Raw genomic sequence first — 12,013 nt, 5'->3', positions numbered from 1 at the left:
GACTTGTTAATTTTAGCCATTCTGACTGGTGTGAGGTGATATCTCATGGTGGTTTTGATTTGTATTTCCCTGATGCCGAGTGATGTGGAGCACTTTTTCATGTGTCTGTTGGCCATCTGGATGTCTTCTTTGCAGAAATGTCTGTTCATGTCTTCTGCCCATTTCTTGATTGGATTATATGTTCTTTGGGTGTTGAGTTTGCTAAATTCTTTATAGATTTTGGACACTAGCCCTTTATCTGATATGTCATTTGCAATTATCTTCTCCCATTCTGTCACTTGTCTTTTGGTTTTGTTAACTGTTTCCTTTGCTGTGCAAAAGCTTTTGATCTTGATAAAATCCCAATAGTTCATTTTTGCCCTTGCTTCCCTTGCCTTCGGCAATGTTCCTAGGAAGATGTTGCTGTGGCTGAGGTCGAAGAGGTTGCTGCCTGTGTTCTCCTTAAGGATTTTGATGGATTCCTTTCTCACATTGAGGTCCTTCATCCATTTTGAGTCTATTTTCGTGTGTGGTGTAAGGAAATGGTCCAATTTCATTTTTCTGCATGTGGCTGTCCAATTTTCCCAACACCATTTATTGAAGAGGCTGTCTTTTTCCCATTGGACATTCTTTCCTGCTTTGTCGAAGATTAGTTGACCATAGAGTTGAGGGTCTATTTCTGGGCTCTCTATTCTGTTCCATTGATCTATGTGTCTGTTTTTGTGCCAGTACCATGCTGTCTTGATGATGACAGCTTTGTAATAGAGCTTGAAGTCCGGAATTGTGATGCCACCAACCTTGGCTTTCTTTTTCAATATTCCTTTGGCTATTCGAGGTCTTTTCTTGTTCCATATAAATTTTAGGATTATTTGTTCCATTTCTTTGAAAAAAATGGATGGTATTTTGATAGGAATTGCATTAGATGTGTAGATTGCTTTAGGTAGCATAGACATTTTCACAATATTTATTCTTCCAATCCAGGAGCATGGAACATTTTTCCATTTCTTTGTGTCTTCCTCAATTTCTTTCATGAGTATTTTATAGTTTTCTGTATATAGATTCTTAGTCTCTTTGGATAGGTTTATTCCTAGGTATCTTATAGTTTTGGGTGCCATTGTAAACGGGATGGACTCTTTAATTTCTCTTTCTTCTGTCTTCTTGTTGGTGTAGAGAAATGCAACTGATTTCTGTGCATTGATTTTATATCCTGACACTTTACTGAATTCCTGTACAAGTTCTAGCAGTTTTGGAGTGGAGTCTTTTGGGTTTTCCACATATAGTATCATATCATCTGCGAAGAGTGATAGTTTGACTTCTCCTTTGCCGATTTGGATGCCTTTAATTTCCTTTTGTTGTCTGATTGCTGAGGCTAGGACTTCTAGTACTATGTTGAATAGCAGTGGTGATAACGGACATCCCTGCCGTGTTCCTGACCTTAGCGGAAAAGCTTTCAGTTTTTCTCCATTGAGAATGATATTTGCGGTGGGTTTTTCATAGATGGCTTTGATAATATTGAGGTATGTGCCCTCTATCCCTACACTTTGAAGAGTTTTGATCAGGAAGGAATGCTGTACTTTGTCAAATGCTTTTTCAGCATCTATTGAGAGTATCATATGGTTCTTGTTCTTTCTTTTATTAATGTGTTGTATCACATTGATTGATTTGCGGATGTTGAACCAACCTTGCAGTCCTGGAATAAATCCCACTTGGTCGTGGTGAATAATCCTTTTAATGTACTGTTGAATCCTATTGGCTAGTATTTTGGTGAGAATTTTTGCATCTGTGTTCATCAAGGATATTGGTCTGTAGTTCTCTTCTTTGATGGGATCCTTGTCTGGTTTTGGGATCAAGGTGATGCTGGCCTCATAAAATGAGTTTGGAAGTTTTCCTTCCATTTCTATTTTTTGGAACAGTCTCAGGAGAATAGGAATTAGTTCTTCTTTAAATGTTTGGTAGAATTCCCCCGGGAAGCTGTCTGGCCCTGGGCTTTTGTTTGTTTGGAGATTTTTGATGACTGTTTCAATCTCCTTACTGGTTATGGGTCTCTTCAGGCTTTCTATTTCTTCCTGGTTCAGTTGTGGTAGTTTATATGTCTCTAGGAATGCATCCATTTCTTCCAGATTGTCAAATGTTGGCGTAGAATTGCTCATAGTATGTTCTTATAATTGTCTGTATTTCTTTGGTGTTAGTTGTGATCTCTCCTCTTTCATTCATGATTTTAATTATTTGGGTCCTTTCTCTTTTCTTTTTGATAAGTCTGGCCAGGGGTTTATCAATCTTATTAATTCTTTCAAAGAACCAGCTCCTAGTTTTGTTGATTTGTTCTATTGTTTTTTTGGTTTCTATTTCATTGATTTCTGCTCTGATCTTTATGATTTCTCTTCTCCTGCTGGGTTTAGGGTTTCTTTCTTGTTCTTTCTCCAGCTCCTTTAGGTGTAGGGTTAGGTTGTGTACCTGAGACCTTTCTTGTTTCTTGAGAAAGGCTTGTACCGCTATATATTTTCCTCTCAGGACTGCCTTTGTTGTGTCCCACAGGTTTTGAACCGTTGTGTTTTCATTACCATTTGTTTCCATGAATTTTTTCAATTCTTCTTTAATTTCCTCGTTGACCCATTCATTCTTTAGAAGGATGCTGTTTAGTCGCCATGTATTTGGGTTCTTTCCAAATTTCCTCTTGTGATTGAGTTCTAGCTTCAGAGCATTGTGGTCTGAAAATATGCAGGGAATGATCCCAATCTTTTGATACCGGTTGAGACCTGATTTAGGACTGAGGATGTGATCTATTCTGGAGAATGTTCCATGTGCACTAGAGAAGAATGTGTATTCTGTTGCTTTGGGATGAAATGTTCTGAATATATCTGTGATGTCCATCTGGTCCAGTGTGTCATTTAAGGCCTTTGTTTCCTTGTTGATCTTTTGCTTGGATGATCTGTCCATTTCCGTGAGGGGAGTGTTAAAGTCCCCTACTATTATTGTATTATTGTCGATGTGTTTCTTTGATTTTGTTATTAATTGGTTTATATAGTTGGCTGCTCCCACGTTAGGGGCATAGATATTTAAAATTGTTAGATCTTCTTGTTGGACAGATCCTTTGAGTATGATATAGTGTCCTTCCTCATCTCTTATTATAGTCTTTGGCTTAAAATCTAATTGATCTGATATAAGGATTGCCACTCCTGCTTTCTTCTGATGTCCATTAGCATGGTAAATTCTTTTCCACCCCCTCACTTTAAATCTGGAGGTGTCTTCGGGTTTAAGATGAGTTTCTTGTAGGCAACATATAGATGGGTTTTGGTTTTTTTATCCATTCTGATACCCTGTGTCTTGATTGGGGCATTTAGTCCATTAACATTCAGGGTAACTATTGAGAGATATGAATTTAGTGCTATTGTATTGCCTGTAAGGTGACTGTTATTATATATTGTCTCTGTTCCTTTCTGATCTACTACTTTTAGGGTCTCTCTTTGCTTAGAGGACCCCTTTCAATATTTCCTGTAGAGCTGGTTTGGTGTTTGCAAATTCTTTCAGTTTTTGTTTGTCCTGGAAGCTTTTAATCTCTCCTTCTATTTTCAATGATAGCCTAGCTGGATACAGTATTCTTGGCTGCATGTTTTTCTCGTTTAGTGCTCTGAATATATCGTGCCAGCTCTTTCTGGCCTGCCAGGTCTCTGTGGATAAGTCTGCTGCCAATCTAATATTTTTACCATTGTATGTTACAGACTTCTTTTCCCGGGCTGCTCTCAGGATTTTCTCTTTGTCACTAAGACTTGTAAATTTGACTATTAGGTGACGGGGTGTGGACCTATTCTTATTGATTTTGAGGTGGGTTCTCTGAACCTCCTGGATTTTGATGCTTGTTCCCTTTGCCATATTGGGGAAATTCTCTCCAATAATTCTCTCCAATATACCTTCTGCTCCCCTCTCTCTTTCTTCTTTTTCTGGAATCCCAATTATTCTAATGTTGTTTCGTCTTATGGTGTCACTTATCTCTCGAATTCTCCCCTCGTGGTCCAGTAGCTGTTTGTCCCTCTTTTGCTCAGCTTCTTTATTCTCTGTCATTTGGTCTTCTATATCGCTAATTCTTTCTTCTGCCTCATTTATCCTAGCAGTGAGAGCCTCCATTTTTGATTGCACCTCATTAATAGTCTTTTTTAATTTCAACTTGGTTAGATTTTAGTTCTTTTATTTCTCCAGAAAGGGCTTTTATATCTCCCAAGAGGGTTTCTCTAATATCTTCCATGCCTTTTTCGAGCCTGGCTAGAACCTTGAGAATCGTCATTCTGAACTCTAGATCTGACATATTACCAATGTCCATATTGATTAGGTCCCTAGCCTTCGGTACTGCCTCTTGTTCTTTTTTTTGTGGTGAATTTTTCCATCATTTTGTCCAGATAAGAGTATATGATGGAGCAAGTAAAATACTAAAAGGATGGCAACAACCCCAGGAAAATATGCTTTAGCCAAATCAGAAGAGATCCCAAATTGTGAGGGGGGAGAAAGGGGATAAAAAGGTTCAGAAAGAAAAAAAAAAAAAAAAGAAACAACAAAAAAAGAAAACCAATAAGGAAAAAATATAAAAAGGAAAAAAATATATATATATATATTAGATAAACTAGTTAAAAAATGTTAAAAGAGAAAAGGGTAAAAGTTAAAAAAATTTAGCAGAAGAAGAGAAAAAAATTGAAAAAGAAAAAAAAATTAAATTAACTGCAAGGCTAAAGAATCATGGGGAGAAAGCCATGAGCTCCGTGCTTTGCTTTCTCCTCCTCTGGGATTCCGCCGCTCTCCTTGGTATTGAAACTGCACTCCTCGTAAGTGAACTTGGTCCTGGCTGGGTTTCTTGTTGATCTTCTGGGGGAGGGGCCTGTTGTAGTGATTCTCAAGTGTCTTTGCCCCAGGCAGAGTTGCACCGCCCTTACCAGGGGCCGGGCTGAGTAATCCGCTCGGGTTTGCTTTCGGGAGCTTTCGTTCCCTAAGCGCTATCCGTAGAGTTCTGGAGGATGGGAATGAAGATGGCGGCCTCCCAGTCTCCGGCCTGGAGGAGCCGAGAGCCTGGGGCCCCACTCCTCAGTGCGCCCTCAGAGAACAGCGCCCAATTACTCCCGTCACCCTGGCCTCTGGCCGCGCTCCGAGCTGACCGAGCCTGCGACCGGTTCAAGGTAACCCCGAGCTTAGAGCTCACTCCTCGGCTCTGTCTCTGTAGCCGGCTTCCCCGTTCTAACACCTGTAAGCTCTGCGACACTCAGACACCCCCGATCCTTCTGTGACCCTGCGGGACCTAAGGCCACGCTGACCCCGCGTGGGCTTCACCCCGGTTAAGCCTCTGGAGCCATGTCCCTCAGCGGAACAGACTTTTAAAAGTCCTGATTTTGTGCTCCGTTGCTCCGTCGCTTGCCGGGAGCTGGCCCCTCCCCCCGCGGTCTATCTTCCCGTTGCTTTGGCTTCACTTCTCCACCAGTCCTACCTTTCAGAAAGTGGTTGATTTTCTGTTTCTAGAATTGCTGTTCTTCTTCTCTTCGATCTCCCGTTGTATTGTAGGTGTTTGCAATCTTTAGATAAGCTATCTAGCTGATCTCCCGCTACCTGAAGTAGTCTCAGCTGCTACTTCTCCGCCATCTTGACTCTCTCCCCCTCTATGATTTTTTATTGGAGAACTTAATCCATTTATATTTAAAGTAATTATTAATTGGTGAGGACTTTTTAATGCCATCTTATTGTTTTTTGGCTCTTCCCTTATTCCTTTCTTCCTCTTTTGCTATGTTCCTTTGTGAACTGATTTTCTGTAGAGGTATGCTCTGACTCCCTTCTTTTTATCTTCTGTAGGTTTTTGTTTTGTGGTTACATGAAGCTTATGTAAAATATCTTATTGCTTATTTTAGGCTGATAACAACTGAATTTTGATCATATACAAAAACTCTACCCTCTTACTTACATCTCCATGTTTTATGTTTTTGATGTCATAATACACCTCTCTGTATGTGTGTAATATTAACCAATTATTGCAGTTATAGTTATTTTTAGTACTTCTGTCCTTTAACTTTTCTAATTGAGTTAAGTGATTTATAAAGCGTCATATTAGAGTAGCAGAATGTCCTGAAATTGACTGTGTATTTAGCTTTACTGGTGTGTTTTATACCAGTGTGCAGGTCTTTAAACTCCATAAATTAAGACTTAAGTTTGTATTGTTCAGCTTCTGAGTCCTTTCTGAGTGGTTGCTATACAGTGTGTGAAACCCTTAAAGCTTCAGTGTGCATCACAAGAATCTCAAAGACACACAGCCCCGACTTTGATCCTCCAACTACAAAATGATCTTTTTCTTTTGGCCTTGAGCTCATGATTTTACAACAGTGGACCAGCCTCTATGAGCCCCAAAGAATTCTGTGGCATTCAGAACTTGTAAACAGAAAGGGGGAGAGGAGGGAAGGTCACAGGATCAGGATGCGAGTTGATGAGAGCCTTCCAGTGTTTTTTGTTATGGCTGAGAGAGACACACATGTTTCCATGACAACTGAAGTGTGTGGGTGGAAGAAGCGATGGCTGGCACACTCTGGCTGTGGTTGGTTTCCCTTTCTTGCTCTTTCTGGTGTGTTGGTGGCCTTCTCTGAGCAGATATAATTAAGTGTTGTTGTTTTCCATTTTGTTTGGGAGTTAGGCTAAAATAGAAATTGTACATGGTCGCTCATGGGATGTTAAAGCAGAAATTAACACGTCAAGAATTATTTTCTTGTTCATGGATGAAGATAATGAAGCTCAGAAAGCTGGTTCTGCTCAGTGTGGGGTCTCACATCTAGTAAGTGGCAGAACTCAGAGAAAAGCCCAGGTCTTCATGCCTTTCTCCTTCACCCGAGCAATTCGATACACATGTTACCAGAAAGAACTAGAATCGTTTCTTATGAGGATTTAGTGATGCACACACAAATCAACATTCCAAAGCCTGTTCTGACTTTCTCTGAGTTTTAAATATAGTATAATGGCCGTACGAAATAAATCTTCCGATTCCAAACTTGACAATGTCCTTCAGCTCCATTCTCTTTTTGGATCACAAGGACATATTTCTATTTTATTGCAAATTGAACATAAGCAGCTTTACTACACAGCCAGCAGTTTAGCAAGATCATTTTAAGTTGCAGCCCTCTCCGGTTTTATCTTGAGTGAATTTGAGGTTTGTGTGTGTATAATCATGTTCAGTGGTATGTTTCACCTGTCTTCGAATGGACTGTGGCCAGTTCCCTGGTGGTCTCACGCTGCGGATTTACACCCTCTGTAAATTTACACCCTCTGTTTTCATTTCTAGGACCAGATCTTTATGGAAAATGTCGGTGCAGTGAAGCAGCTCTGCAAACTAACCCACAACCTTGAAGAAAGGATAGAGGAGTTAGAAATATGGAACAGAAAGCTGGCCCGGCTCAAGCGGCTCAGTAGTTGCAAGTCCTCAGCCAGCGAAGCAAGCTCCATCAGGTACATCCCCAAGTACCACAGGCACAGGAGTTGGAAGGAAGGAGAGAATGGGGCCTCTCCGTAACTAGTCCAGTGAAATGGTCTTTCTGATCCAGCAGCAACCATCACTCTCTGATGCTGCCATCCCTCCTCTCTTTCTTTTTAAGATTTTTTTCATTATTTGACAGAGGGAGAGAGAGCACAAGTAGGCAGAGCAGCGGGCAGAGGGAGAGAGAGAAGCAGGCTCCCTGCTGAGCAGGCAGCCCCATGAGGGACTCTCTCCCAGGACTCTGGGATCATGACCTGAGCTGAAGGCAGCAGCTTAACTGACTGAGCCACCCAGGCACCACCCCTCCCCCCTTTTAAAAATGTTTTGGAACACAATTGCCTTATGTGGTAATTTTCTTATTTTTTCTGTTGCTGCTTTAAAAAGAAAAACAAAACATGAAGTAGCTGTTTAAGAGCAAAGTGTTATATGAAATGTTACATTTTAGCAAAGGGAAGACTTCTCCTTTAAGGAGGAGAAGGGGACTTTTCTAAATTTAGAAAATCATGTTTAGTTCTCAGGGAAAAAACTTCTAGTTTTTTTTTTCTTTTTCCTCATTACTTAAGGAGGTAAATGCACATTCCCTGGGGTCTAATTATGAGAAAAAAGAAATATAAGGTTTAATGCATTCAATTATGCTTACTAAGGTTCTTTTTCACAAAAGAAATTCTCAATTGCCTTGACTTTTCCTTTTTAAAATTAGCACTGTATTACCAAAAAAAAAAAAAAAAAAAAGTCATACTGCTGTGTTAGTGGCAGCCTGGGCTTTTGTCTTATAACTCCCAGAGAGGCATTTGAATAGTAATTAACATTCTCTCTCTCTCTTTTTTTAAAGCAAATTTAGCAGAGCTCTTAGTGCGTCTTCTCCAAGAAGGGCCATTCCCAAAAAAACCAACAAGGTAAATAGACTTAAATATGTAATGAATAATGATGATGTTTTTTCTATATCCCCCTAAAGTCTTTAGAGAAATTGATCAAAAATGCTTTTCTTCATTTATTTGCTGATAGACACCCTACTTTGCATCCTTATGCACTTTAGGTTTTTTTTTTTTAGATTTTATTTATTTGAGAGAAAGAGAGACAGAGCATGAGCAGTGCATAGAGAGGGGTTGGGCAGGGCTCAATCCCAGGACCCTGAGATCATGACCTGGGCTGAAGGCAGACACCCTTGTACTACCCCTTTAATAGATACTAAGTGTTTTTTCAAAAAGATATTTAGAGAAAGGAGTGCAGAACATGCTCATTTCAGAAATACTATTCTGCCAGCTTTTGTTTATACTGTCCACCCCACCCCCCCAAGTGAAATTCATCAGCCTCCATATACACTTGGCCCTTGGCTGCAAGTTCTGTGTGAATGCCTTAACTTGACCTAATTCCTTATCTATGGCTTCAGAAGTCCCTGAGAGGCTTCCATTACTTCCCCAAATCCCTCTTTTCCCTTTAATATTTAGTACTGTTCGTGCAAATGGGTAAAATAGGTGTTCACTTTCTTGTAAGAGTAAAGTATTATGGTTTTATTAATGAATAAAGAGAACTTTTCTCAAACAGGTTAACATTGACAGTAAGTGTACAGTAAAAGCTGGAGGTTAATCATGTAATAATTTGAACTATGCCCTCTCCAGAGCAGAGAAGTGTGAGTGGGGGAGAAGCTGCAGTATTCCTGTCCTAGCTGCAGTTCACAGAGAGCTGGGAGACTCCGCTTGCTCCCTCTAACCCACCTGTGCTACGCAGCTGGCCCCTCCCAGGAGCAGAGTCATGACCTTCCTCTATATCCTGTTAAGAGCTGACCTGGTGTGTGTGGGCCATTGGCCCCTTTTATCTCTACTCATGTTATACCGCACTGACCTATTCTAAAAGGATTCAGGAAGAGTTTAATATTCTACTAAAAACTGCTAAAATGTTCTGTTGCTGACAAGCTACTTGGTATACCAAAAAACATAAACACATGGATAAATATGTATGTAGAAGTGTCCTTGGCCAAGTTACTTAATTGCATTGAGAAATAAAGATAATAATAATATCTACCTTGCAAACATTAGTCATGGGATTAAATAAGGGGAAGCCCTTAGCCATAGTGCCCAGCACAGAGCAGTTTGCTCGATAAACACAGACTATTAAAAATATTGTGTAAGAAAGGTGTCCTGTGCACTAACAGTTTGCAGTGGGATGGAGGGAGAGGTACTTACATCCCTGGAGGCCCCGATCGATGACGTTGGGTCACATGCAACCTCTAGCTCTCACTTTGCACCCAGGGAATCTCTTTATTTTGCAGTTATCTCAGAATATTAACTAGAATGTGTCATTTATGAGAACAGGCCCTATGTGTGTCTTCCTCATTCTGCATCCCCAAGGACTGGTATATAGTAGGTACTCAAGAAATACAGAGGGGTGCCTGGGTGGCTCAGTGGGTTTCTGCAGTCGGCTCAGGTCGTGATCTCAGGGTCCTGGGATCGAGTCCCGCATCGGGCTCTCTGCTCGGCGGGGAGCCTGCTTCTCCTCTCTCCCTCGGCCTGCCTCTCTGCCTGCTTGTGATCTCTGTCTGTCAAATAAATAAATGAAATCTTAAAAAAAAAGAAGAAATACGGAAAGCCCAGTCTGATAATCTCCCTGAAGTTTAAAAACATTAAGTGGTTCAGTGTCTTGGATATGTTGTAGTGGGGGAGGGGATTGGGTTGTAAACCAGTAGAGGATTTATGTAGGTATTAAAGGAGTCATTCAACTCAGAGACCTCTTGCAGTCCCTGTCGTAAGTTTGTGGGAGGCAAAGGTGACTAACACATGACCCCTTCTAAGGCATTTCTAGGTAGCCAGGGAAGATCAGAGGAAAATACAAAGAACAGTTTTATATGGATGTGGGGAATATTGCAAAGGCTCGGAGTGCTGCAGGAGCATATGGGGACGGGGCCTTCCAAGAGGAGAAAGCTCTGGCTGGGTAGAGGAAAGGTTCCAGAGGGAATGGTATAAGCCAAGGTCTAGGGGCTGGCACTGGCTTCACTGAAGGATTAGGTGAGAGCTGGTTACGGAGGAGAGTGGAAGACAAGCCTGAAAATATAGGGAGGGCTCAGATATCCTGGACCACCTATTAAGGAGTTCACTTGGTATGCCGTGAAAACCTTCCGAATGATAACAATAATATCTAAGTTGTAGAGTGTTCTCTTGCTTTACGGACAGAAAATTTGAGGCAGCCTAGCCCAGTGGTTAGGAGCACAGATTCTGGAGCCAAATGTCTTTTGGTTTAAATCCTGGCTCTGTGACTTACTAGAAGTGTGATCTTGCTTGAGGAACTGAACCTTCATTTTCTCCCCTTCTCCATAAATTGGGGCACCTGGCTCATAGGTTTGTTGTTGTTGTTTTTAAGATTTTGTTTATTTATTTGACAGAGAGATCACAAGTAGGCATAGAGGCTGGCAGAGAGAGAGAGGGGGAAGCAGGCTCCCTGCTGAGCAGAGATCCCGATACAGGGCTCGATCCCAGGACCCTGAGATCATGACCTGAGCCGAAGGCAGAGGCTTTAATCCACTGAGCCACCCAGGCACTCTGCTCATAGTGTTGTTAAGAATTATCATGAGGGCTACACAGCCGTCCTAACTTGGGCTGGAATTAAACTTTCTTATTGCTAGAGATTCTAAAAAAAAAAAAAAAAAAAAAAGAATTATCATGAGGGCTAAATAAATTTTTATATATAAAGCACTCAGAAGAGAATATGGCACATAATAAGTGCTGTATAAGCCTTCACTCCTTTCCTCTTTCTTTCTTTCTTTCTTTCTTTCTTTCTTTCTTTCTTTCTTTCTTTCTTTCTTTCTTTTTTTATTTAGTAGGTTCCATGTCCAGCGTGAAGCCCAATGCAGGGTTTGAACTCACGACCTTGAGACTGAGACCTGAGCTGAGATCAATAGTCAGGTGCTTAACTGACTGAGCCACCTAAGCACCCCAAGCGTTCACTCTTATTAGCATTTTCAAACCCACTATTTGAGTGGTTCTCATACTTTGGCATGTTATCAGAGTGTTCCAGGGAGCTGGATAAAGTAGAAGGAATGGGGATGTTTTGCTTCCCCTGTGGTGTCTTTGTAGGAGGTCTTGGCTAATTCCCATAGGTTCACTTTCCCTTCCATGACACCAACCCCTAGGTATCCTCTGTTCCTCAGAACCTCTGTGATCCTTAGGTCATTGAAACATTGCGTGTGGGTGGAGTGTGCTACTACTCTTGGGTTGGGTGGGCATGTTAATGAGCAAAGTGCTGGGAACTGGCTGGGAGCAACTGGTGGGCCTTACCAGATGGTAAGAAATCTGGCTGGGCCTCGCCTCAGCTTCCACACAGCTGCCAATGGTAATACTTGTTCTGGAGGACGATTGAGGTCTCCTGTGTAGCTCTCATCCAATCTAATGTTCCTCTTCCTTTCTTTTCGTTCTCTACCTCCAAGATATAGATGGGTGATCCCCGCTGTGTGTTGGTGGTTGGGATGAGGTAGGAAGACCTTCAGGCCTTTGCAAGGAATTTTCTAGGGCACTTTGGTTTTTAATAAATTCCAAAGTAATTCTCATGCAGACCTGA

The 12,013-nt window shown here is 41.2% G+C and overlaps 1 protein-coding gene across 1 annotated transcript in view; it reads left to right on the top strand.

The window, feature by feature from the left end:
• MYRFL (myelin regulatory factor like) overlaps positions 1 to 12,013 on the top strand; it is a 97,516-nt gene that overhangs the window by 66,603 nt on the left and 18,900 nt on the right. The window contains exons 14-15 of the mRNA XM_032854830.1: positions 7,274 to 7,437; positions 8,298 to 8,361. Of these exons, the coding sequence (XP_032710721.1) occupies positions 7,274 to 7,437; positions 8,298 to 8,361 (228 nt within the window). The remainder of the gene's footprint in view (positions 1 to 7,273; positions 7,438 to 8,297; positions 8,362 to 12,013) is intronic.

The sequence above is a fragment of the Lontra canadensis genome, unplaced genomic scaffold, assembly GCF_010015895.1.
Source record: "Lontra canadensis isolate GAN:19392208 unplaced genomic scaffold, GSC_riverotter_1.0 scaffold9, whole genome shotgun sequence".
Taxonomy (NCBI): domain Eukaryota; kingdom Metazoa; phylum Chordata; class Mammalia; order Carnivora; family Mustelidae; genus Lontra; species Lontra canadensis.
The sequence above is the reverse complement of the archived record's forward strand: the minus strand, read 5'-3'. Positions and strand labels throughout refer to the sequence as shown.